Source organism: Simochromis diagramma, unplaced genomic scaffold, assembly GCF_900408965.1.
Source record: "Simochromis diagramma unplaced genomic scaffold, fSimDia1.1 OVJJ01000205.1, whole genome shotgun sequence".
Lineage (NCBI taxonomy): Eukaryota > Metazoa > Chordata > Actinopteri > Cichliformes > Cichlidae > Simochromis > Simochromis diagramma.
In genome coordinates this window covers 17,450,061-17,474,532 of record NW_024386782.1, presented here as the reverse complement: position 1 = coordinate 17,474,532, position 24,472 = coordinate 17,450,061, and the positions used below count along the sequence as shown (strand labels likewise).

Genomic DNA, 24,472 nt, shown 5'->3' with positions numbered 1-24,472 from the left:
AAATGTGTTTCGTATTTGATTCAGATCACTTTATTAAATTCATGCATATAATCAGGGCTTTGCGTTGTTTTGTTTTTTTGTTGTTGTTTTTGTTTTTAATGCAGCTGATTATTCCAAATCTTTATACACTGGTGCTTCTGTAAAAATCAATCTGAAATTTCTGTATCTATCACAGTATGAGATATTTTAGCTAGTGATAAAAAAAAAAGCTCAGGTTTGAACTCCGCAGCAGCAATAGTAGAACAAAAGAAACAGTTTTCCTCATGGTAAACTATAGAAAGTCATTGACTTATTGTCATCATACGGCGCTTTTAACAAATGAACATTGTGAAAACAATATGATGACTTTGTAGATATCCACTGAAAACGTGGTGATTAATCACAACAGCACTGCCAGTTGTAATAAGAGGGCCACACCATGAACAAGGGAGGGAAAAGGACTTTTCTAGGTTTCATAATCCAGAGACCAGATGTCCCCTGCTAGGGAGTTGGCACAGGTCTGAATGGTCCAGGTCGCCTGGGCAAACTGGTTGTGGAACAGCTCGGCGTCTGCGTCGGGGTTGGCAGTCGTCAAAGAGTCGAGGTGGTTGGTCAGAGCTTTGAGGGTGTGGGGACCAGAGCCCAGCAGGATGTGACGGAAGGGGCTGTCTATCGGAGAAATGTAGGGTGACAGGAAGTTCCTTTCCACCTATAGCAAGAAGACGGACATCATGAAAGAGCTGGATAAAAACCAACGTTATCAAAAAATTTATTGGACAGTCCCGTCCTTTGAAAAGCAGAAAGCAGCAACTAAAGACTACCTACATCAACTATTACACTTGACTGTGATTAAAATGTGATGTATCCCATTTAATATATGATCCAAAGGTAGTTAAACCAACACTAAAGTTGTAATTTCAGCTAATCAAAAGCAGAGGTGGCAGCTTGTGAAATCAACTAAACTTGATGGGCTGAGTTTTTTCCCCTTACCGTCATGATGCGGTCATTGATCACGCGGCACATCTCGATGTCCTCCAGGTCGCTGTTCTGGATGTCGGCTGCCAGCGCGCTGGAGGCACGGCTGTAGGAGCCAGAGGCCATGATCAACCACCGCACTGTCAGAGCTTTGGGCAACAGCTGGGGCTGCATCTGCAAGCACACAAACATGCAGGGATGACTTTTCTCCCACAAACTCAAGTTAGTAAGCTGGACATTCAAAACCTGACCACAGCTTTGTCTTCTATGATGAGAGGAGTAACCAGGCAAAACAAACTGATTCAAAACTGATCATTTTTAAGTTGAGTGATGAAAAACACGACAACAGTCAAGTTGCTCCTGATTTCTGCAGCCCTGCTCTCAACAAGGTAAATACTATCTTCATTTACAAGGACACTGGTGAGCACTCACCCTCTGAACAGCCTTGACCCTTGCATTAATCTGCACCACGTGGCTGCGTATGAGCTGGTTGTACTTCTTCAGGTCCATCTGCAGCAGGTGGTCATGGACCAGCCTCAGCGCTATGTGACCTGCAAACTGGCCCGCTCTCACAGCCAGCTGAGGAACCTGGCTGGCTGTGACAGAGTTCAGGTTTTCTCGGGTGTCCAGGTTTGTGCTAAAGTGCGGGTAGTCCTGAGGAGGCACACAGGATGTTTTAAGAATTACTCTCAGATCTACAAAGTTGGCATTAGTTAAAAGAGTTCAGAAACTATTTAAGAACTTGTAGTACAGAAGAATTCACTTACTGAACTTCCAGAGTGGAATCTGAAAGCGACTGAGGGAATGCCGGAGAAGGCGAGGAAAGGATACGCAGCACTGTCCATCCTCAGAGGCTCCAGACTTCAAAATCAAACAAAAAAAGAAGAGTGAGACTGACAGCCTACTTTCAAACAAGAAGGCTGTGATAATCATCACTTGCTATACTTTGTTATCTTTAATTAGACGGACTCACATAGCAGACTCCCAGTTGTTCTTTCCAAACTGAGAAAGAAGAGACTTGTCCTTGTCATAGTTCACCTAAGAAGAAAAATACTTTGATTAAACTCTTGTTTTATTTTACAAATAAGACTGACCAACAGAATTATTTCTGCAGAAGAGATCAACTGTGGAGTTACCTCTTTCAGAGCGTTTTGGACCAGGCTGTGCAGCAACGGGCTGGCTGCTACTTTAAACCCATTCTGACCTAGAATAACAAGACCACTAATATTTAGTTATCCTGAAACATAAGTGATGTTTTTTGCATGTGTATGTAAAAGTTTGACATTAAACAGCTTCATGGGTAAATGGTAAATGGCCTGTATTTGTATAGCACTTTACTAGTCCCTAAGGACCCCAAAGCGCTTCACATATCCAGTCATCCACCCATTCACACACTGGTGATGGCAAGCTACATTGTAGCCACAGCCACCCTGGGGCGCACTGACAGAGGCGAGGCTGCCAGACACTGGCGCCACCGGCCTCTGACCACCACCAGTAGGCAACGGGTGAAGTGTCTTGCCCAAGGACACAACGATCGAGACTGTCCAAGCCAGGGCTCAAACCGGCAACCTTCCGATTGACAAGGCGAACTCCCAACTTTTGAGCCACGATCGCCCCAGGGGTACAAGAAGTCTGCATCCATGGCAGCAAATACCTGTCACAATGCCGTCCAGGTTGATGTAGGTGAATGCTTTCATGCTCAGAGAGGACAGATAACCCTGGAACAAAGAAATATCCAATATATGAATGAGACTGAGCACAATCACTAATAATTATCCTCCTCAGAATAAGTCTATTCATTTACGTCTTCTTTAATGGCCATTTGTTTTTGGTCTACATCTTTTGACTTATTTGAGCTATCCTAAAAAAACTTGATGTACGAAGTAGAAAACATCCTGGGCTTTCCATTGATATCTCATGCATTTGGGGGGGGGGGTCTCTTTTAGCACCAAAGACGAAGGAAATCACAAAAAAAGTACAATGAGAAGATTTATTTTTGTTGAGTAAAAGAAAAATGCAGCTAATCTAAACCTTTGCCATGCACTTCTTACCTCCAACCACTCGGTGGCGCCAACACTCCCATACTCTCCCGCACTCCAGCTTGCAAACACAATACTCCTCCTCGGTTTGAATCCATCTATCAAAGTGGAAACACAATTAATCAAACTCATGAAGCCAGCATGTTCTTTAGCTGCTCAGTATCTGACGTGAAGTGTACATCCAGGATCATTTTATTTGGAAATTAAAAACCAAACATCAGCTGCCGACAGGTGCTCACCGTTCTCCACCATGTCAGAGATGGAACGCGCCAGCTCTACGAGGACGCTGGTGCCCACGCTTGATGCTGCAAAGCCCGGGCCCCACGCATCCCTCTGGGCCCCAATGACCACGTATCGATCTGCAGACGGTCACAGGACATTCATCACTCACATCGTTTCCATATTTCCTGATCACAGGATCTCTCTCATTATTCATCTTTGCTGTACCTGCATCCACAAAGCCTTTGATGACCCCAAAGACATTATTTATCCTTTTCTCAGTAAGGACATTGTTGACTTCCACAGTAATAACATCGCTCTCATCTCCGAGTCTATTGATGCTCCCCCAACCATCTGGCTGAGTTCTACCCCCGAGCTGCCTGTTGGATGCAGACAAACATCAACCCTTTATTGATGCCCTGTTTATTACAAGCTTCAACCATCTTTCTGATACCAGTATGATGTTTGTGAGTCTTACCTCAGAATGTTCATTCCCATGCCTGTTGTGATAGTTTGAGCCAAAATATGTGGCAGGCCTGAAGACTGCACAGGTGGAAACTGGGTGTGGTTGAAGGAGGGGAAGCCTGGGGTGTAGGGATCCCCAGAGCCCATGTGGACCTGTGGGAATCAGACAGATGAAAAGATGATCTTAGAGTGGATCATGACATCTTTTCAAAGGTAGCTTTAATCAAACTAAACACATGAACCCCATTATTATTGTGGTTATCATTTAGATTACTGCACTGGTAGAGGAAGCACAACTACTTCCTCTTATGAACAGTGCTAGGTTTAAGTGCACTTCACAACATGTGTATTGTCGACATGTCGAAAATCTGAGTGTTTTTTTCCAGGTGATTTACACCTGAGGAGTAAAAACTGTCTTCACTCACATGTCCAAAGAGTGGAGTGCTCTCGCCGATCGAGTAATCAGCAGGGTCTGGGTAGATCAGCACAGCAGAGGCGTTCACTTTGGCTGCATTGGCTACCTATAAGCAGAGAAACAAGGGAATGGGAAGCTAAGTTCACCAACAGTAAAATTATTCGAATGAATCACATAATATAAAACGAAGTTTCATGGTAAAAAGGGGAAACGTGAGGCTTTGTTTACATAATTTCTTCTGCGATTAATAAAGTATGATTCTGATTCAGTTGGGGAGAAAGAGGATGAGATGGAGATGACAAAGGAGAATGCAGTGATGGAGGCAGATGAAGGAAAGGAGGAGAAAGATTATGAGAAAAGTATGAAAATATAAATCTGCAAATCTTAAAAGGTCATATAGTTCGGAAGGTCTCGCCTGTACGTACACACACACACACACACACACACACACACACACACACACACACACACACACACACACACACGAAAATTCTAATGGAATTCTACTGAAGGTTAAGAACAGAGGACATCTACAAATATTGACAAGTACCACAGGGAATAAAGTCCTGTTCAAATGATTTTCCATCTTATTTTGAAACCACCCACCTTCTCAGCAAAGCTGATCCTTCCAGCTCTGACCAGCATCACCCTGTTATTCATGTCTATGTTCATGTTCTTCAGCTGTTGGAAGTCATCTTCCTGTCCATAATGGGCATACAGCACTGCACCCTGGAGCCATCAGAAACAGAAATGTCACTGCAAGTGTCACTGTACATTTCTCCTACTTATAATTTAGCCTTCTGATTACCCTTGCTGTTCCACTGGCGCTGTAGGACAGGAAACCCGTTGGACGTTCCTCTGATCCGTTCTTGAAAACTATTCTGTTGTATCCAGATGCTGGGGGGTCCTGAACCTTGACAAAGTGCTCATCAGTCCAGGTCTTCATGCCGTACTCCTTAAACTTTGTTATCACCTTGTTCCCCAGATCTTCATCACCAGGAGAACCAGCCCGGTGGTTGCTACTGCTCAGCTGACTGTGACAGAGAAAACAAAAACTGGTTACTTACTGTTAAAAATACAACACACATAACAAAATGTGTGCAGTGCTGCAGTGCATGGAGCTTCTATTCACCCAAGGACAGCGTCCATACTGGATGTAGTCAGTTTTTGAGCAAGAAGCTTTTTCACATCATCCCAGTCCATGAGGGGAGCAGCACCAGTCTCATGGGCGACAGAAACGTCTTCATAACGGAGAGCAGAGGGTGCACAGGTGGGAGCCAAATCCTTATTCCGATGGACCAGGTAGCCAATCAAATAGCCTGAAAGTGGCAGTGATTCCAGATAAGGGATGGGAACAGATCAACTGAATTAAGTGGTGCAAGCCAAACCCTGACCGAAGTGTCTCACTCAGATGACAACTCAAAGCTAAGCCATGTTTTTCCAGATAAAATGACACATGGCTGGGAACAGATCAACTGAATTAAGTGACTCAACTGACTACAAAACCACAGCTTCCTCTTTTAACTTTCTTTCTTACCGAAGATGAAGACGAGGATGATAGCCGCTGCTATGAAGCAGAGGACTTTGGGTTTACATCTACATTTTTGAGGGACGTATTGTTTGCGGCTTGTCTTGTGATTGAGGTGATCTCCAACCTCAAACGGCTCATTTATGCCAGATGACTCTATAATCTCCACATGCCTGGTGTCATCTTCCATATTCTGGGTAGGTCGAATCATGTGTAGAAGTGTGGTTCACTGTTAAACTGACAAAAACAAAAAATCATGGTAATCAGAATATATCACTTCTGTATTTTCCAAACGACATCATAAGTCATAAGGCCAGCTTATGATTTCCCACGCTGTGAAAAAAGTAATTTTCCTTCTTCATAAACATGCCTCTAACAAATAACTCATCATTTAAATGTGCCAATTGCAGGTGCTGTTTTAAAATCAGATGACAAGCTCTCAAAAACTATGAACACAGGGAAGCTGTCTCCTTTCACTTTCACAATCATCTACTCTTTCTAGCCCTACTTTCACCTTCCCAGTCCTTTTCTTGAGGTAACTTGTCTCTTAACCTGCATATATTTCCTGTGTGCTCAAAACACATCACAGATAATGATGTATGAGAAAACCAGCAAAAAAAATATTTGCTTGAATAGTTAAAATAAACCAGAAAGATTATTCAATTCAATTCAATTTGATATAAAACAGCATCATATCAACAATTTGCCAAACAGTCTCCTCAAGAGTTAATAAACTGAACTTACTATTTGAGAGTCCAGAGAGCCTAAAAAAGATGGATGGTCACCGTCTTTGGTAGCAAAAAGAAAGTGGGGATCTACTTCCTGGTTTGTTGTATATTAAAAGAGGAGGTGGTGGGCAGGGAAGGACCTTTTTACTCTTTCTGTTCTCCAGAATTGCAAAAAGCTCCATTTCAGTTTTTACCGAAATGAAACTTGCCTTTCAGGTTTTTAATCTCCTTAGTCAAGTTTAACTGTAGATTAATAGTTATCAGACACTGCGTGTGACTAGAATTGGCCAGGAATCTAAACAAGATGGGCTAAAATACACATTCAGGGGAAATTACCCAGCAAACAACAGAACTACCAGTAAAGTGTTTTTGTTCATTTGTAGACTTTGTCTCAGTGAACTTCACTGACACCCTGACATTGTCTCCCTGCTCACAATGATTTGCGGTATGACTGCAAAAGGTGAACCATAGAGGGAAGGATGCTGGTGTCGTTTCCATGTAGAATAAGGATCTAGCGAGAGCGTAACAAAGTAAGAACTATAAATCAGATAACTGCTGTGCAGGGATTAAATTTCCATATAATGGCATTCAGAATTTCAGGTAAAAAAAAGTCAGATTTCAAACTGCTATTATTTTTGAAATAATTTGATATTAATTGAGTAACACTGTGAAGGTGTATACTTTTCACTTAAAGTAAAATTAAAAACCAGATTGACTTAATATTGAATGAGTAAGACGGTGAGAGTGTGTGCTGTTGATCTAAAGTGAAATGAGTCCGTGGAAACACGAGGTTTCCTTATAATGGCATTCTGAATGTGAAGAAAAAACTGCACTTATGACATTTCAGCAGAGTTTTAATTTGAAATTCAACAACAAAGTGATGTGATACTGACTGGGTAACACTGTAATGGTGTAAACTTGACCTAAAGTGCAATTAGTCTGTATGCTTGTAATGGCTGTACATGCATTTTAAAAGACGGACCATTTTCTTCTACTTATCCAATTCAGGGTCGCAGGGGGCTGGAGCCTATCACCGCTGTCATGGGGTGAGAGGCAGGTTACACCCTGGAAAGGTCAAGGATTAGGGCCACTCACTTTTTTTCTCAGTGAATTCTGAAAAACTTCAGAAATGCCAAGAAATGTCAGAATTGTGAGATTAGTGTGAGAATTCTGACTTTTTGTTTTCAGAATAGTGAAAAGAAAAAAAAACTTTCTTCAGCCCTAACCGTCTTCAATGGTACTGGGTACATTCTCAAATGCTTATTTTTTCTCAGGACATTTGAGGCCACCAAACACTCGTTGATAATCTCCTAATCAGAGAATGGGCTGCAGTTTTTGGTCATTTTATCCAGCTCTATCCTGGGACATAGACTTGAGTAAATGAATGCATAAAGTCTGTTTTTTGTTCAAACTCTGCTTTCTGCATCTCTGTTGTTTTTCATGCAAGTTGTGCATTGGCTGGCACACAAGTAGGTAGGTCAATCACCAAAAGCAGTTGCCTTAAAAAACAAAGCTACAAAGTTTTTCTGGAATTTCCCTTAAAAAAGTAAATAAACAAAAATAAAATGGGAAAAAAGAATTTTACAAAAAAACAGTGAGTTGGTACACTTCTTTAATAAAAGGGTAAGGAACAACCAAAGTGTCGCACATGGCCTGGGGTCAGCACAATGCACAGGCAGGCTTTATACCAACTGATTGGCTGCTGCTTACAGACAAAAAGGTTTAACAGCAGGTGGTGGGGCTGCCATGTAGCTAAGCTGCTGCTCTCAGTGACATCATACAGAGCCAAAAGTAGAGCCTCTGCTCATAATCAGAGGTGGGTAGAGCAGCCAAAAATTGTACTCCAGTAAAAGTAGCACTACCTTAACATAGTTTTACTCAAGTAAAAGTAAAAAGCAGCCATCCAAGAAACTACTCATGTAAGAGTAAAACGGTATTTATTTAAAAAAAGGCTACTTGAATATTGAGTAACTGATCATAACATCTGATTTAATATTAAAAAAAAAAAAAAATTAGATAATCAGACAAGAACAACGTTTAAAATACCAAAATTTGCACTAAAGACAGAAAAAGAAATATATATAAATAACATGATTACAAAACAATAAATCTAAGAAGAAACACTTTTCCAAATCATTATTAAACGAATATTTACAGAAGGTAATATAAATATATGGTGTTGCTTTGCCTCTCCAAATGGCACAACAGGCTCAGCAGATAGAATAACATTAAAACAACAAACCTTATGTACAAACAAGAAGTCTCATTTCAACATAAACTGTAGGTTTGTGTCTGTGTCTCATGCATTTTTGGTTAAAACATGTTTATTATTCCTTTACTGAAGTTATTCACACTGAGTAGAATGGCCAGAATTGTTTCTCAAGTAAGAGTAGTGATACTTCATAATAATATTACTCAAGTAAAACTACTCAAAAAGTTACTTTTTGGAAAAAAGTAAATGTAATTGGTTACTACCCACCTCTGCTGATAAGACGAGAGAAACCCTCATTGGGGGAGTTAGAGACTGAAGAGGACGCCAGATGACCACGAGAACCATGATCACCAGCACCATTAAGCAAGGCACCAAATAATGAAAAAGGTCACTGGTAGTTTTGTTTTAAGAACTAAAGCAATAAGCTAATGTACAATACAGTGCCAAATTTTATTAGTAGCCTAACAAACAAGACAAAGTGTCCATGTTATTGAGAACGAATAATGAAACTAAGACTCCAATAGCTGTGATTGTTTATTGCAGCAATGAAACAAAACAACTGAAATAAAGCAAAGCAAATGTGCGCACAGTTTGAGAGAAAGGAAAAAGAACAAAGAAAAGAAAACCACGCACAATAATAATCGACCATTTTCAAACATTCTTTAACAAGGGTTACATTTTCCCCCTTTGATCCAAAACTCATCTGCTAATTCTTACAAGCCAGTGCTGAAAATGGAGTTGCAATTTCCAGAACCTGCCTCATTATAAACCAACAGGATTAAGGTAAAAATCCCTCAAATGACGAATGGTTAATGCATCATGTTAACAAGTTTGATGAACTACAATCAGTCAGATGGGTTTTGGACAGAATCCTGCTTTCAGTCATTTGAAATGGACTCGCATCAATTTGTTTTCTGTCTAGCAACTCTGTTTTAACACCAGTTTGATTCTTAGAGAAACAGGAAAAAAAAAAAACAAAACAAAAAAAAAACTGAACCCTGATACATGAAAACGAAACAATCCAAGTATTCGTCAGCTCAGAAACAAAAGAAGAGGCACAAGGAAATCTCAGTGAATTCATCAAAAGAGAAGGTACAATGAACTTTAATTCATTAGACTAACTCCATAACACAGAGTGGGGGCTGATTATGGAGATACTGGACCACGCTGTTGTAGCCACATTACACATTTGTGCTTTCCTTAAAGCAAAGACACCTTCCATATGCAAAGAAAAGACCAGAGCAGACCAGCGTTCGCTTCAAAACAGACCGTCTCGCTAAAAACAAGCACATCAGCTGCTTGGCCTCACTAATGACACAGACACTGATCTGTGATCAGGTGCTCTGGGCGCTAACCTGCCTGTCTAGAGAGGAACGCTGAAGAAGTCAGCATGGAACGCCAGATGGGATTGCAAAGATGCAAACGTGTGCGATGTGTAGCTTTGTACTGTATATACACACATTATGGGAAACACTGTCCCCGATAATAAAAAACATCCACCCCTACAGTGAAATATGGAGGGCACTGCCTCCGATACGGCACACACTGGTAGGCAAAAACTACCTTCTGTTTTTCACATTATGGAAATCACTGCTCCCGATAATGCCATCAAGATGAGAAGTGTACATGCACCAAAGGACAGGTACGGGTAAATATTGTCAGGTGTGATGTGTGAGCTGGCATTGCTCAGAGACCAGTTCAGTGTCAGTTGACAGAGGGGAAAGAAAAACTGTTGTGTACCAGCTGTCGGTGCACATGTACACTTCTTTTAGCAGATGCTGCTTTTGTCATTTCGACAGTATAACTGTCATAATTATGGAAGACACTGCCCCCGATAATTATACTTTTTTTATATAAAACGTGAATAAAAACTATTTATAGTGAACCCTGCCACTGATAAATAAATAACACAATAAATAAACATACGGTTTCTGTTTCAGTGCCACATGGTTGAGGACCTTTTCCCCTGCTTTGACAGGTCTGCACAGATTAGCTCCAAAGCCAAAAAATGTGTTTCGTATTTGATTCAGACCATTTTTTTTTTTAAATTCAATTCTTGCATATAATTAAAACTTTTTTTCCCCATTTAAAGTAGACGATTATTCCAAATCTGTGTGCACTGTTGCTGCTGCATGCTGTAAATCAATCTGCACTTCTTTCAGCAGCTGAATGCCTGAATCTATTTTCTGACTGAGTTGTGTAGCAGAATCAGCACAGTATGGGATATTTTAGCTACCAATAGAAACCAGCTCAGGTTCGAACACCAAGCCGCAGCAGCAGTAGCAGAAATACCAGCAGTTTGCCTCGTGGTAAACAAATACAGAGTCATTAGCTTATTGTTATCATACTGCGGTCTAAAGATCTGAGCTGGCAAACACAGTCTTTACTGTGATTCTGACCTGATACTGTTCTGGAATTAAAGAAAAAAAATCCAACTCATTCAGAGGTAACACCAATTTAAAGTAGTACTTCCACATAACATTTGTTGACATTACTAGCACCATGTGATTTAAGACTGTGATAACTAAATACCACATGTTCAAATTCAAGATTCTTAGAGGGTTAAGTCCTTTTAAGGCAGAAGGCTTACAAACCACTTTGCAACATGTTTGGCTTTAAGAGAATTTTAGATAAAAGGAAAATGAACATCGTGGAAACGATATGATGACTTTGTAGATATCCGCTGAAAACGTGGTGATTAATCACAACAGCACTGCCAGTTGTAATAAGAGGGCCAAACCATGAACAAGGGAGGGAAAAGGACTTTTCTAGATTTCATTATCCAGAGACCAGATGTCCCCTGCTAGGGAGTTGGCACAGGTCTGAATGGTCCAGGTCGCCTGGGCAAACTGGTTGCGGAACAGCTTGGCGTCTGCGTCGGGGTTGGCAGTCGTCAAAGAGTCGAGGTGGTTGGTCAGAGCTTTGAGGGTGTGGGGACCAGAGCCCAGCAGGATGTGACGGAAGGGGCTGTCTCTGGGAGAAACGTAGGGTGACAGGAAGTTCCTTTCCACCTATAGCAAGAAGACGGACATCATGAAAGAGCTGGATAAAAACCAACGTTATCAAAAAATTTATTGGACAGTCCCGTCCTTTGAAAAGCAGAAAGCAGACACTAAAGACTATCAACTATTACACTTGACTGTGATTAAAATGTGATGTATCCCATTTAATATATGATCCAAAGGTAGCTAAACCAACACTAAAGTTGTAATTTCAGCTAATCAAAAGCAGAGGTGGCAGCTTGTGAAATCAACTAAACTTGATGGGCTGAGTTTTTTCCCCTTACCGTCATGATGCGGTCATTGATCACGCGGCACATCTCGATGTCCTCCAGGTCGCTGTTCTGGATGTCGGCTGCCAGCGCGCTGGAGGCACGGCTGTAGGAGCCAGAGGCCATGATCAACCACCGCACTGTCAGAGCTTTGGGCAACAGCTGGGGCTGCATCTGCAAGCACACAAACATGCAGGGATGACTTTTCTCCCACAAACTCAAGTTAGTAAGCTGGACATTCAAAACCTGACCACAGCTTTGTCTTCTATGATGAGAGGAGTAACCAGGCAAAACAAACTGATTCAAAACTGATCATTTTTAAGTTGAGTGATGAAAAACACGACAACAGTCAAGTTGCTCCTGATTTCTGCAGCCCTGCTCTCAACAAGGTAAATACTATCTTCATTTACAAGGACACTGGTGAGCACTCACCCTCTGAACAGCCTTGACCTTCCCATTAATCTGCACCACGTGGCTGCGTATGAGCTGGTTGTACTTCTTCAGGTCCATCTGCAGCAGGTGGTCATGGACCAGCCTCAGCGCTATGTGACCTGCAAACTGGCCCGCTCTCACAGCCAGCTGAGGAACCTGGCTGGCTGTGACAGAGTTCAGGTTTTCTCGGGTGTCCAGGTTTGTGCTAAAGTGCGGGTAGTCCTGAGGAGGCACACAGGATGTTTTAAGAATTACTCTCAGATCTACAAAGTTGGCATTAGTTAAAAGAGTTCAGAAACTATTTAAGAACTTGTAGTACAGAAGAATTCACTTACTGAACTTCCAGAGTGGAATCTGAAAGCGACTGAGGGAATGCCGGAGAAGGCGAGGAAAGGATACGCAGCACTGTCCATCCTCAGAGGCTCCAGACTTCAAAATCAAACGCAAAAAGGAAGAGTGAGAATGACAGCCTACTTTCAAACAAGAAGGCTGTGATAATCATCACTGGCTATACTTTGTTATCTTTAATTAGACGGACTCACATAGCAGACTCCCAGTTGTTCTTTCCAAACTGAGAAAGAAGAGACTTGTCCTTATCATAGTTCACCTAAGAAGAAAACAAATACTTTGATTAAACTCTTGTTTTATTTTACAAATAAAACTGACCAACAGAATTATTTCTGCAGAAGAGATCAGCTGTGGAGTTACCTCTTTCAGAGCGTTTTGGACCAGGCTGTGCAGCAACGGGCTGGCTGCTACTTTAAACCCATTCTGACCTAGAATAACAAGACCACTAATATTTAGTTATCCTGAAACATAAGTGATGCTTTTTGCATGTGTTTGTAAAAGTTTGACATTAAACAGCTTCAGGGGTACAAGAAGTCTGCATCCATGGCAGCAAATACCTGTCACAATGCCGTCCAGGTTGATGTAGGTGAATGCTTTCATGCTCAGAGAGGACAGATAACCCTGGAACAAAGAAATAGCCAATATATGAATGAGACAGAGCACAATCACTAATAATTATCCTCCTCAGAATAAGTCTATTCATTTACGTCTTCTTTAATGGCCATTTGTTTTTGGTCTACATCTTTTGACTTATTTGAGCTATCCTAAAGAAAGAAAATACTGATGTACGAAGTAGAAAACATCCTGGGCTTTCCATTGATATCTCATGCATTTGGGGGGGGGGGGGGGGGGGGGGTCTCTTTTAGCACCAAAACGCGAAGGAAATCACAAAAAAAGTACAATGAGAAGATTTATTTTTGTTGAGTAAAAGAAAAATGCAGCTAATCTAAACCTTTGCCATGCACTTCTTACCTCCAACCACTCGGTGGCGCCAACACTCCCATACTCTCCCGCACTCCAGCTCGCAAACACAATACTCCTCCTCGGTTTGAATCCATCTATCAAAGTGGAAACACAATTAATCAAACTCATGAAGCCAGCATGTTCTTTAGCTGCTCAGTATCTGACGTGAAGTGTACATCCAGGATCATTTTATTTGGAAATTAAAAACCAAACATCAGCTGCCGACAGGTGCTCACCGTTCTCCACCATGTCAGAGATGGAACGCGCCAGCTCTACGAGGACGCTGGTGCCCACGCTTGATGCTGCAAAGCCCGGGCCCCACGCATCCCTCTGGGCCCCAATGACCACGTATCGATCTGCAGACGGTCACAGGACATTCATCACTCACATCGTTTCCATATTTCCTGATCACAGGATCTCTCTCATTATTCATCTTTGCTGTACCTGCATCCACAAAGCCTTTGATGACCCCAAAGACATTATTTATCCTTTTCTCAGTAAGGACATTGTTGACTTCCACAGTAATAACATCGCTCTCATCTCCGAGTCTATTGATGCCCTCCCAACCATTTGGCTGAGTTCTACCCCCGAGCTGCCTGTTGGATGCAGACAAACATCAACCCTTTATTGATGCCCTGTTTATTACAAGCTTCAACCATCTTTCTGATACCAGTATGATGTTTGTGAGTCTTACCTCAGAATGTTCATTCCCATGCCTGTTGTGATAGTTTGAGCCAAAATATTTGGCAGGCCTGAAGACTGCACAGGTGGAAACTGGGTGTGGTTGAAGGAGGGGAAGCCTGGGGTGTAGGGATCCCCAGAGCCCATGTGGACCTGTGGGAATCAGACAGATGAAAAGATGATCTTAGAGTGGATCATGACATCTTTTCAAAGGTAGCTTTAATCAAACTAAACACATGAACCCCATTATTATTGTGGTTATCATATAGATTACTGCACTGGTAGAGGAAGCGCAACTACTTCCTCTTATGAACAGTGCTAGGTTTAAATACACTTCACAACATGTGTATTGTCGACATGTCGAAAATCTGAGTGTTTTTTTCCAGGTGATTTACACCTGAGGAGTAAAAACTGTCTTCACTCACATGTCCAAAGAGTGGAGTGCTCTCGCTGATCGAGTAATCAGCAGGGTCTGGGTAGATCAGCACAGCAGAGGCGTTCACTTTGGCTGCATTGGCTACCTATAAGCAGAGAAACAAGGGAATGGGAAGCTAAGATCACCAACAGTAAAATTATTCGAATGAATCACATAATATAAAACGAAGTTTCATGGTAAAAAGGGGAAACGTGAGGCTTTGTTTACATAATTTCTTCTGCGATTAATAAAGTATGATTCTGATTCAGTTGGGGAGAAAGAGGATGAGATGGAGATGACAAAGGAGAATGCAGTGATGGAGGCAGATGAAGGAAAGGAGGAGAAAGATTATGAGAAAAGTATGAAAATATAAATCTGCAAATCTTAAAAGGTCATATAGTTCGGAAGGTCTCACCTGTACAGAAACACACACACGGAAATTCTAATGGAATTCTACTGAAGGTTAAGAACAGAGGACATCTACAAATATTGACAAGTACCACAGGGAATAAAGTCCTGTTCAAATGATTTTCCATCTTATTTTGAAACCACCCACCTTCTCAGCAAAGCTGATTTTTCCAGCTCTGACCAGCATCACCCTGTTATTCATGCCGATGTTCATGTCCTTTAACTGCCTCAAGTCCTCTTCCTGTCCATAATGGGCATACAGCACTGCACCCTGGAACCATCAGAAACTGAAATGTCACTGCAAGTGTCACTGTACATTTTTCCTACTGATAATTTAGCCTTCTGATTACCCTTGCTGTTCCACTGGCGCTGTAGGACAGGAAACCCGTTGGACGTTCCTCTGATCCGTTCTTGAAAACTATTCTGTTGTATCCAGATGCTGGGGGGTCCTGAACCTTGACAAAGTGCTCATCAGTCCAGGTCTTCATGCCGTACTCCTTAAACTTTGTTATCACCTTGTTCCCCAGATCTTCATCACCAGGAGAACCAGCCCGGTGGTTGCTGCTGGTCAGCTGACTGTGACAGAGAAAACAAAAACTGGTTACTTACTGTTAAAAATACAACACACATAACAAAATGTGTGCAGTGCTGCAGTGCATGGAGCTTCTATTCACCCAAGGACAGCGTCCATACTGGATGTAGTCAGTTTTTGAGCAAGAAGCTTTTTCACATCATCCCAGTCCATGAGGGGAGCAGCACCGGTCTCATGGGCGACAGAAACGTCTTCATAACGGAGAGCAGAGGATGCACAGGTGGGAGCCAAATCCTTATTCCGATGGACCAGGTAGCCAATCAAATAGCCTGAAAGTGGCAGTGATTCCAGATAAGGGATGGGAACAGATCAACTGAATTAAGTGGTGCAAGCCAAACCCTGACCGAAGTATCTCACTCAGATGACAACTCAAAGCTAAGCCATGTTTTTCCAGATAAAATGACACATGGTAAGTCCCCTCACCACACCCACACACGGGAAAATTATGTTAAAATAGCTGTCGGACAGTGAACTTCCACTTTTTCACAAGTAACACACAATCCAACAGGACAGATCCCCAAAGAACCACTCAAGTTATTGTGCACTAAATTAAAGAGTTTCTTCCTTCCTCCCTCTCTTACCGATGATGAAGATGAGGAAGATTGTAGCTGCCATAAAGCAGAGGTTCTTGGGTGTACGTCCAAACTTTTGAGCCACATAGGGTGTGCGATTTGAGTTGTGATTCAGGTGGCCGCCAACGCCATTTCCCCCAGTCTCCTCATCTATTTCAGATGACAGCTTCATCTCCACCTGACTGTTGTCACCCTCCATATTCTGGGTCAAGTTGAATCGTGTGTAGGAGTGGGGCTCCCCATTAAACTATCACAAATAGAAAAAGGGTAAGCAGATTAAATTATTTCAGTAACTCCCAAAGAACAGCAGTGGTTTGATTTCAGGATCTTTGCTTGGACTTACAAGAGGTAAAAGGTTTTTGCTTTTTTATGACCGAACAGAGATTTGACTGAAGAATAGTTCTAGATCTCAATTTATAATAAGTGCTTTACAAACCTAAAGATTACAGCTAACTGGTGGACTTCCCAGTTTCAGTGTGGCTAGCCAAACAAGAGGAACCACTCACTAATTAAAACAAAATTTAATTATGCAATTTAACAGTTTAACATTTCAATGCATTTCTGAATATGAAACAATTGTATTTATCAAGTTCTTCCTGTGTTTGTTCCCAAAATAGAATAAAAATTAAATTCTGGTCATGCAAGTTCTCATTTTTGCAATAACAGTCATTTCAGGTGTGGAAATGATGATGTCCCGTTTAGGATGAAAGCTTAAAGCAAAGCCTGTTATTGTTGGGTTTACACTTATACTTACAATCTTGGATATTGTTGACCTTGCTTGGTCCATTGTTGCTTCTCAGAATTCTAAAAAGATAAGGAAGAAGAAAATAAGTTAAACATTGCAGAGTTGGTGAATGCAGCCACAACTGAATCTATAAAGGGTAATGAACCAACCCTCTTCTTCACGTAGTGTGCAGCTTGAATTCTTTGTGCTTCAATTTCAGTTCCCTTACAGTGCGAGCAGTGTGTTACAGTTTTACTTGTGTGTTGTCCAAACAATACATCCCCACCTCTTGTCTAAACATCCACAGGGCTTCCTATCTTACTAACGAGAAAAACAGTGCCGTTTCCAGGCACAAAAGGCCAGTGTCCGTCAAAAAACACCATCTGAGACCCCTGTAAACTCCAACTGAATGCAAGACCACTGATTTCCCACAAAATCGTATGCCAAACAAAGCAAGGTGTCAATTTAACAAAGCCAACAAGGTTCAAAATACAAGTTCTCTACATACAAGCTTAAATACTGGAATTCGCAGCATGATAAAGGAGGACCTAAAAGCATAGCTTTTTGTCTTGCTATGCTTTACAAGGTAAAAAAAAAAAAAAAAAAAACTGACCAAAATGTAACTGAACAGTTTTAAAATCCAAGAAGTGGAGTTCCTCTTCATAGGAACCACATGCAGACAATGTGAAACGATGCTGCAACATTCATACTGCAATCACAATTTCAGGGGAAGTTTCCCCAACCATCAGCACACAAAGGATATTTGTTGATAAGCTATGGCCACATTACAGAAACATTTTGAATACACACATTTTGATTGCTTAACATTAAAAAAATTTTCCTGTATCAGAACAGGCCTTTGTGGGACTTGCTTATTTAAAAAATATATTTAAACAAAAAAATAAATAAATAAATAAAAATTGATGGCTCAACGTCTCTTCCAATAGCTGTGCCCTCAAGAACAAAAAGACACCAAGCCATCTCAAATCTTGTCTCATCAAGAGTGGATCATTTTACTGTGTGAAAAGTTTAGAATCACAGGGTTAAATCACTATCACGGTCACTGAACTTTGGCCTGATTAAAAACACTGAAAACATTGTTTTGTTGACGCCGACTTGAAATCCACATGGTCCGAGAGTTGGCATACAAATAAATTGTGCAGTCGCGGGTTGATGCATTCTGTAATGGTATGGAAGTGTTTAATAATATAATGTGTGCTGTTCACACAAATCAGGAGAAATCCTATAATTATCCTTAGGACCGATTTGCAGCTACAGATGGGAGCTCGAGATGTCTAACTGGACAGTGCGTGTGGAAGGTCTGTGTGGGCAAATGCCAAGGGGACACAAACAGGCGGGCGGGCAGGCTCGGTCTAATTTGCAGCAGAAGAACACGACCTTAATAGACTTCGATGGCAAGCTTCCAAGACAGAATAGATAAAAAGCTTAATATTGCCACAAAGCAAATGAAAGCACAGACAAGTTGGAACCTGCCCTCGGTAAAGTTGTTCAGGAAACACTTTTTTTGTCTATTCTCAGCACTATGAGGTAACTTTAGAGCATGGCTTGGCAGGACTACCTCGACAACCTTCAGGGTAATAAACCAGAACCACACTGAAAAGCAGTAAAATCAGCTCTAAAAAGGACAACAAATGAGCAGCCTTATATTTTTCTTTAAGTGTGACTGATGTGAGCTTTAGAAAGTAGAACTAGGCAAGGATTAGTCACCGTGTAAAGCTAATTGATCTCTAAGGTGGGTAGAGCCGTGTCTACAGCCTTACATACCAAGCATACCGGTTCTGAGCTAAGCCGATCCTTTAATCAGATTAGCTACTCTTTGAGACTTGGAAACATATGAATATTAATATTAAATAGAAATCAAGAATTCATATGTTCAATTTCAACAGCACTTTACTAAAAACAAGCGTTTTCACATCACAGGAGAAGCCCACTTCTGTACATCAGTTGCTGAACCATAACTATAGCCAAAAGGCACAAGCTGCATCGCCGTTGAAGAGGTTTTTGAACATGTGTGTGTGCCCAAGAGATAGTGTGTGTGTCCCGCCCTTCTGAGAAGGATACTGGCAGGCATGGTCCTCCACCCCCCACACACACACACACACCAAGCTGTAACAGGAGATATTTGCCCCCTGTGAGCCCATGATCAAGGTTATTAAAACAAGATCTGGAACAGCGAGCCACTCTCACCAGTTATTTTGTGTTTTTCCACAAAATACAACACAGCATTTTGTCTCTTTTTACAAGTTTATCTTCCCAAAAAACATTCAAGCTGTCAGACACAGCTCCTTATCAAGTATGCCTCAAGTTCAACCTTCAAGGACTGCACAGTCCTGCAAAAAATTGAAATGTCACTGTCAGGGTCAGAGAGGTGGAGTACAGTCTGACTCTACAAAAGCAACTTCCTCGTACAGAGTTCAGAACTGAACAAATCCCTTTGTCTGAAAAAAAAAAAAAAAAAAAAAAAAAAAAAAGGGCTAACTGTTGCTTCATCATGAGGCACAATCTGACAACAAGAACAGAGCTGTTGTAAAGATGAGGGTGATTGAGAAGGACAAAAAGGTTGGAACACACCAATGTTTTACACAATAACTGAACCAGTCACTCTCATTCACCAGATTAACCGACCATTTTAAAATTACTAGCCACTGCCACCTTAAATCTGACATAAGCATAACAACAGTCATTATGGGAATTAAAGCCCTCCTCCTGTGTGTCAAGGGCTCTTTATGCAACTTGTCTGTTTAGCTTCCAAAAGAAAAGAAAAAGTTATCTAGTACTGGATCATTACTTAAAGCACAATTAGTTCATAAAATAATGTAATTACCACAATGCACTTGCACTACACCCCCTATGTTAATTACACATCCAAATACCACACAATTAGGTGGAAACCTCACCCAAGCACAGAGTTAACCTTAGCTGAAATAAAACCAGCATGTGAGAAACTTACCTGACCATTCACCAATGTACAGGAAATGACGCACTTTATAGTTTAGACTGTATATATTGAAATATAGCTAAATGTTGCTTCCTAAGAGGAAAAGAACAACATGTGAGGTCAGCGGTGTATAGGAGTTATTGTAGAGTAGCAGATCATGTGAGAGTCACACTGGGGGAAAAAGCAGGGCAGGCAAATCCTTTTTTTAAGAAGTATTTTTAAACAGCAGGAAATTCTGAATTCAAACCATCTGAAGCGACACTGGATGACCTTGAATTTACTGAACAGAGATTTCAGGAGAGTTTTGTTTCCTGTTCACTTTCACTATTGTGGGTTCTACTCTGATACCGCAGCGTGTGTCTCTTCGGCACAATTTAGCCCTCTATGCCTGTATAACAATCAGTACTACAGAGTACTGTCTGTAGTATTATATTAAAACTGCACCCATTAAGACAATGACAGCTCGCAGTTTACAGGGCTGTCAAGTTCACCCACTGCTGCTCCGAGAACTCATCCACAGCGAGAGCCAGCTTCACGTGTTTTATGTGAGACAATTTGTCACCTTTATTTAGACCAGCGAGTTAGATTATCTGAGAAGTTCCTGAAAATCTCCCAACCATGTGCATCTGCATTATCCTATATTTAGCCGCCAGTAGCTTGTGTGACAAGGTCAATGAGAAGGCTCGACACTGGCCCGGTTACCTCCACGTTACAGGAACGGGTCGTTACGAGGACCTGGCGTTACACCGGAACAATACTCCGCAATGCTGGCTGAACGTGACAACCGGCCTGCTTCATTATGGCGCCCTGCAAGCTGCAGCGTGTAGCTCGCGAGACAAAGTGACAGGTGACGTTCACGAAGAGACCGGCTACCTACGTGCACGTGCTCGGATACGGAGCTAGCAAATTTGCTCAAAGTTTGACACATCAGTAAACTGAATATGAGATATATAAACATTTTAATACATCGCACTCTGAGGAAAGCGAAAGATGGCCATGTGCCATCTGCATCGAGTCTTATTTATTTTAACACTTCCCCAGCTCGACTTGAAATAGTGTAGCTAGGCCTTTATTTTTTTTTTACTGTTATCGTTTCTTTTCTTTACTTTTCTTTTTTTTTTTTAAAAAAGCTCACCTTCTCTCCAGCACAACCCAACCTGAGTGACCTTCTGCTGTGTAACACGCGGTTCCTTCTTCGGTCGGCGCTCTTCCACCCTCCAGCCAGGAATTACGCTGCACTCACCAACTACCCCGCTTATTATTGGCCGTGCAGGATCTACGCACGCTTGACGTCAACACAGCGGAAACGTCAAAGCGCCCATTTTTCTTTTTTGCAGCCTTTATTACCGTCAAATCGAACTATGAGCCAGTATAAAGCAAGGTATGGACATCAAAGAGGCAGTAGGTGTTGTGAAACAGAGAAGGAAAGGGGGCAATAAAGAACGACAGGACGGCAATAAGCTCGCTTTTTCTTTAATTTGTGACGAAATCTTCATCGTAAAGTATTGCTCTATTTCTTTCACAAAAAGTAGACGTTTTTTCTGACAAATGTACATTTGTGCATGTGGTACTTGGAAGCGTCTTTGTCACAACAATCAATGCAGCCAAATTAAACATTTTTACTATAAAGCAACAAAATGACATAAAATAGTATCAACTATTAAAAAAGAAGGGGAAAAACAACAATATGTAAATGACAAGACCAAAATAGAGGGACAAGGAGATTATTCGCAGAACGTGAAATTTGCTGTTCTGCTTCAATTTGCTTTTGTTTACACAAAAAGTATTTGGATAAAATCTATGGATCAGCTTAACTAAAATTTCAATGTGTGTTCATTGTTTTTATTAAGGTCAAAAATGCCACAAATGTGAGGATGGAATATACAGCATGTTTCTTCCTAAAAGAAAGGTAAAAGGAAAGAGAGGAGGATTTGCACTGCATGGCACATGAATAATGCCAGATTCTTTCTGCAAATACCAGCTGGTTCTGAAGGTATTCATCATGCAGTTGTGTTTATATACTTATAAGTACGAGGAGGCACTAACAAAGAATAACCTATTGTAGATGAGGGATTATGTGGTATAATAAAGCAACCAATCTTTAACTTAAACTAAAATGTTCCAAATCACACAAAACAGAAATGCATACAGATGGAAGAAGGCCTCTGTCAGTGATGGAGACTACTTGTTTGATAAAATATTTCTAGAAGCTAATGAACATAACCAAGTATGTGTGTATGAAAAGGTTAAATTTGCTCCACTTTGATAACTCACAATATTAAAGTTGTCAAAGAAGACTAATAATATTCTTCCAAGTTTCTCCATCTTTACTTGTACGTTTAAAGTGCAAATTATGGAAGATGCAAACTTTTACTGAAGTCCAATCCTGAATTCTGCTGGATAAGCTTTTTTATAATAGCTTCAGCTTTTTTTTTAAGAATCATAGTGTGCTGTGCTGTGGCCTTGTACCATATCTACCCTTCAAAATTATAGTTTATAAAGTCTAGAATGAATATTATAACCAGAAAATTAGAAACTACCATTTATATCTATGTAAGTAAATATACTTTTAAAATGTCCTAATAAAATATTATAACTGTACTTTTTTCCCTCTGGTATTTTTAGTATTTTGGTTGTGTTTAAAACCACAGTCTACCTTGAATGACCTTTCCAGATAAATCGTGGCTTTTCTTCCATCAACTGAAACCTTGAAATGAGGAACAGCAGACATGATAGCGGTCAGGACTGGTTTTTTTGTGTGTTTTTTATCTGTGTGTGTGTGTGTTTGGGGGGGGGGGGGTGTCATACACCCACAGTCCAAAAACAGTGTTGTCTTTGTGCTGCAGCTGTGAAAATGTCTAGAAGAAGACAAGACGTGAAGGTCCATTGACTGTGGTCAGTGTCTGAAGTTTTCCCATTTCTGCTTTTCATTCCCACACAGCACAGAAGTAAAGACAATGCTTTATATTCAGAATTAATACAGAGCAGTATTCTACCACTAAGACTTAGGAGTGCAAAGTTTGGAAATTTCCACTGGAGCCAAAGTTGGTAAATAATTTAGTGCAAAGACTGATGCTGTCTGGCCTTTAGCAGCCAAAAAAGGAGATGACATTGATAATTTGGTTATTATACTACTCACTGTCATGTTCATTCAGACAGGGTTGACCAATCAATAACCTCTGGGATTGGGCATTGGGGTGGGCAGCAGCGAAGCAGTCGCCACTGATGGTAAATTATTAGTAAATCTTTGTAAACAGGTCTTTGTAAACTTTTTTTGATGGCTGGTTTTGCAATCTCGTTTATTTGCCATCACTTTTAATTATTGATTATTGAACCAAAACAAGCGCGATTGTGAAATTGTCCCTGTAATTGCTCTTTTGGGTTGACTTAAGTAATTGCATGTTTATGCCCAACATCAGGCCGCTTACATGTATTTTGCAGAAAGCAGTCATTGGGTGACGAGAGCGCCGGCTTTAATAATGTTCCCACACCATCATTTCCCCACATTTTTGTGTCACACCTGCTTTGGAAGTCCACTTGTTTGAGAACATTCAATGCTAGGACTCAGAAGCACACTACTGTGTATATATCTCTCTCTATACAAAACAGTGGACATGGGAAACAGTGCTTTCACGTTTAAGGATTTAGAGTTCTGAAAGTTCAAGAGCATTTATTACAGCAAGACGTCGTTGTAGTTCCATGTTGGTGTAAGCCAAGAATGTAAAGTTGTCGTAAGAATTGTTTTCAGGCCGGCCTTTGTTGTCTCTTTTAATCATTACTTGGCACACTGATCCGAAGTGAGGCATCGGGTAATAATGTGTGGTGTCTGTAACAATAGTCCAACTGTGCAAGAAGAGAGGAGGAAATGTTTTCTCAGAAAAAAAGACAAGACAAAAACAAGATGTCTGGAATTTAAAAAACGAAACATTTACTAAGGCACACATGTTCAGTGTGCACACAGAGAGAGGCTGTAAGACTCAACCGCTTTTCTGAAATCATTAAGAAATACCTCATGCAACTCCTTCCTTCCTTTCTTTCAAATAAGACTCCTGAATAGGTTTAATAGAGAGATCTCAGCAACTAGGCGTTGGGCTGCCATGAAAATTTGTGCAGACACGACATTCCTCGGAGAACGAATCTCCTGCAGACTGTTGAATTTTACTGTAACTGCACAAGGCTGACATTTGTTTCTCTGAATAAAATACACTCCTGTTTTCATGCACACCTGTACAATCAAATGGAATCCAAATCCAACCTGAGAGATCAGTTCTGTGTTTCTTATGAAGCTCATAATACTCCGATTTTGATGAAGCCGTCAGGAATGTTTGGCTTTAATAATGTGCTTCTCACTGAGGTCACAGATAAAAATGGTGCTGTGCTGGCCTGTTTGCAGCTCAGAAACACCTCTGAATATTATGTTACCCCATCATAAAAGTGCACTATGGTACAATAAATTTCTTTACCGCCATTTGTTCAGTAAACTAATTTGATATCCAGCGATATGGATCAATGCCCATGTTTGTTCACACATCATTGGCTCCAAGAAG

General features: G+C 41.0%; 2 protein-coding genes across 2 annotated transcripts; both read right to left on the bottom strand.

Moving 5' to 3' along the window:
* Window positions 1-3: 3 nt before the first annotated feature.
* On the bottom strand, window positions 4-8,905 carry LOC120722881 (transferrin receptor protein 1-like). The gene is given in 18 exon segments (XM_040014038.1): window positions 4-688; window positions 970-1,128; window positions 1,387-1,608; window positions 1,722-1,815; window positions 1,928-1,992; window positions 2,091-2,158; window positions 2,609-2,672; window positions 3,006-3,091; window positions 3,233-3,352; window positions 3,441-3,592; window positions 3,691-3,830; window positions 4,103-4,198; window positions 4,699-4,821; window positions 4,901-5,126; window positions 5,225-5,411; window positions 5,630-5,821; window positions 5,824-5,857; window positions 8,828-8,905. Coding segments are annotated over 18 exon segments (2,349 nt in total). The 3' UTR covers window positions 4-445.
* Window positions 8,906-9,081: 176 nt separating this feature from the next.
* LOC120727858 (transferrin receptor protein 1-like) lies at window positions 9,082-21,188 on the bottom strand. Its single transcript, XM_040022424.1, has 18 exons — window positions 21,061-21,188; window positions 16,997-17,046; window positions 16,252-16,489; window positions 15,753-15,939; window positions 15,429-15,654; window positions 15,227-15,349; window positions 14,681-14,776; window positions 14,269-14,408; window positions 14,019-14,170; window positions 13,811-13,930; window positions 13,584-13,669; window positions 13,169-13,232; window positions 12,972-13,039; window positions 12,806-12,870; window positions 12,599-12,692; window positions 12,264-12,485; window positions 11,847-12,005; window positions 9,082-11,571 (listed from the first exon to the last, which is right to left on the bottom strand). The coding sequence occupies exons 2-18, from the start codon at window positions 17,027-17,029 to the stop codon at window positions 11,329-11,331; spliced, it is 2,316 nt and encodes a 771-aa protein (XP_039878358.1). The 5' UTR covers window positions 17,030-17,046; window positions 21,061-21,188; the 3' UTR covers window positions 9,082-11,328.
* Between the last annotated feature and the right edge of the window lie 3,284 nt (window positions 21,189-24,472).

Excerpts from the sequence above, each read along its gene's own strand:
- LOC120727858 (XM_040022424.1), bottom strand. The coding sequence starts at position 17,029 with ATGGACCAAGCAAGGTCAACAATATCCAAGATT. Across the intron at positions 13,931-14,018 it reads CAAAGGCTTTGTGGATGCAG|ATCGATACGTGGTCATTGGG; the intron begins GTACAGCAAAGA and ends GACCGTCTGCAG. Across the intron at positions 13,670-13,810 it reads CTCTGACATGGTGGAGAACG|ATGGATTCAAACCGAGGAGG; the intron begins GTGAGCACCTGT and ends CCACTTTGATAG.